Source organism: Rhagoletis zephyria, unplaced genomic scaffold (genome assembly GCF_001687245.7).
Source record: "Rhagoletis zephyria isolate East Lansing unplaced genomic scaffold, Rhagoletis_zephyria_1.1 Rzeph_scaffold_76952, whole genome shotgun sequence".
Lineage (NCBI taxonomy): Eukaryota > Metazoa > Arthropoda > Insecta > Diptera > Tephritidae > Rhagoletis > Rhagoletis zephyria.
The window spans coordinates 280-1174 of NW_016234001.1; the positions used below are offsets into that span (position 1 = coordinate 280).

The 895-nt window shown below is 45.0% G+C and overlaps 1 protein-coding gene across 1 annotated transcript; it reads left to right on the top strand.

The window, feature by feature from the left end:
* Positions 1 to 369: 369 nt before the first annotated feature.
* Positions 370 to 875, top strand: LOC108357417 (uncharacterized; the record flags this gene model as incomplete). The annotated part of the gene is made up of 2 exons (XM_017608494.1): positions 370 to 514; positions 577 to 875. Coding segments are annotated over exons 1-2 (355 nt in total), but the record flags the coding sequence as incomplete, so codon positions are not given.
* Between the last annotated feature and the right edge of the window lie 20 nt (positions 876 to 895).

Genomic DNA, 895 nt, shown 5'->3' on the forward strand with positions numbered 1-895 from the left:
AAGAAGCGATTGCCGCAAAGAAAGAACGCGAATTGCTAAAGACGGAGAATGAAGAAATTTTGGTGCAGTTGGGGGAATTGCGCGAAAAACTGCGTGGCGCCGAGCAGGCGACAGTGAAGCGAGAACAGCAGTTGCGCGAAGAGAGCAAGGAACTAATGAGACGTTTGGAAGCGGCGGAAATGCGTGCTGAAAGAACTACACAGGAGGCGAGTTTAACGACGGTTCCACTAATGCGACAACTCGAATCCCTACAAAATACGTTGACCCAGCGAACCAGCAACTGGAATCAAGAGGAAAAAGAACTTCTAGATAAGTTGGGTAAGCTAGCTGACTTGTCCTGAATAGTACGTAAAATTAAATTTNCTAAATATGAAGAACGTGTCGAATTGCTGCAGAAGCGTTGCTCTGAACTGGAAGAAACTCTTTCACATTCGCTGCTGCAAGAAGAAAAAGCGAAAATGGCTTCGCAGCAAGCGCAACTGGAATATAGTATGAAGGAAAGTGGCCTGAAAAAGTAAGGGATGTTTAAAACTCGTTTAAAATCATCTCTTTTAAACGAATATTGTTTTTCCGCAGAGAGTTAGCTAATCTTACTAAAGAGCTTGAAGAGCTTACATCGAAAGTGGAGACTTTGGAGCGTAAAAATAAGGTATTAGAAGAGAAGCTGCGTACAAAAGCTGAAGAGAAAGCGCAAAGTTGTATCGGCGGCGATAATATGACTCAAACTGGAGGTGAGACACAGCGCATAGTTTCGCTTTCGGCAGCAACGTTTTCGCCTCATGAACTAGCCCGCCAGCAATCGTTAGAGCATTCCCGTCGCTCACAGTCACCGGCAATGAGTTTTGAGCGAAATTCGCCAGAGGAAACAATAGAAGGCGGCAGCATAGATTGGCAG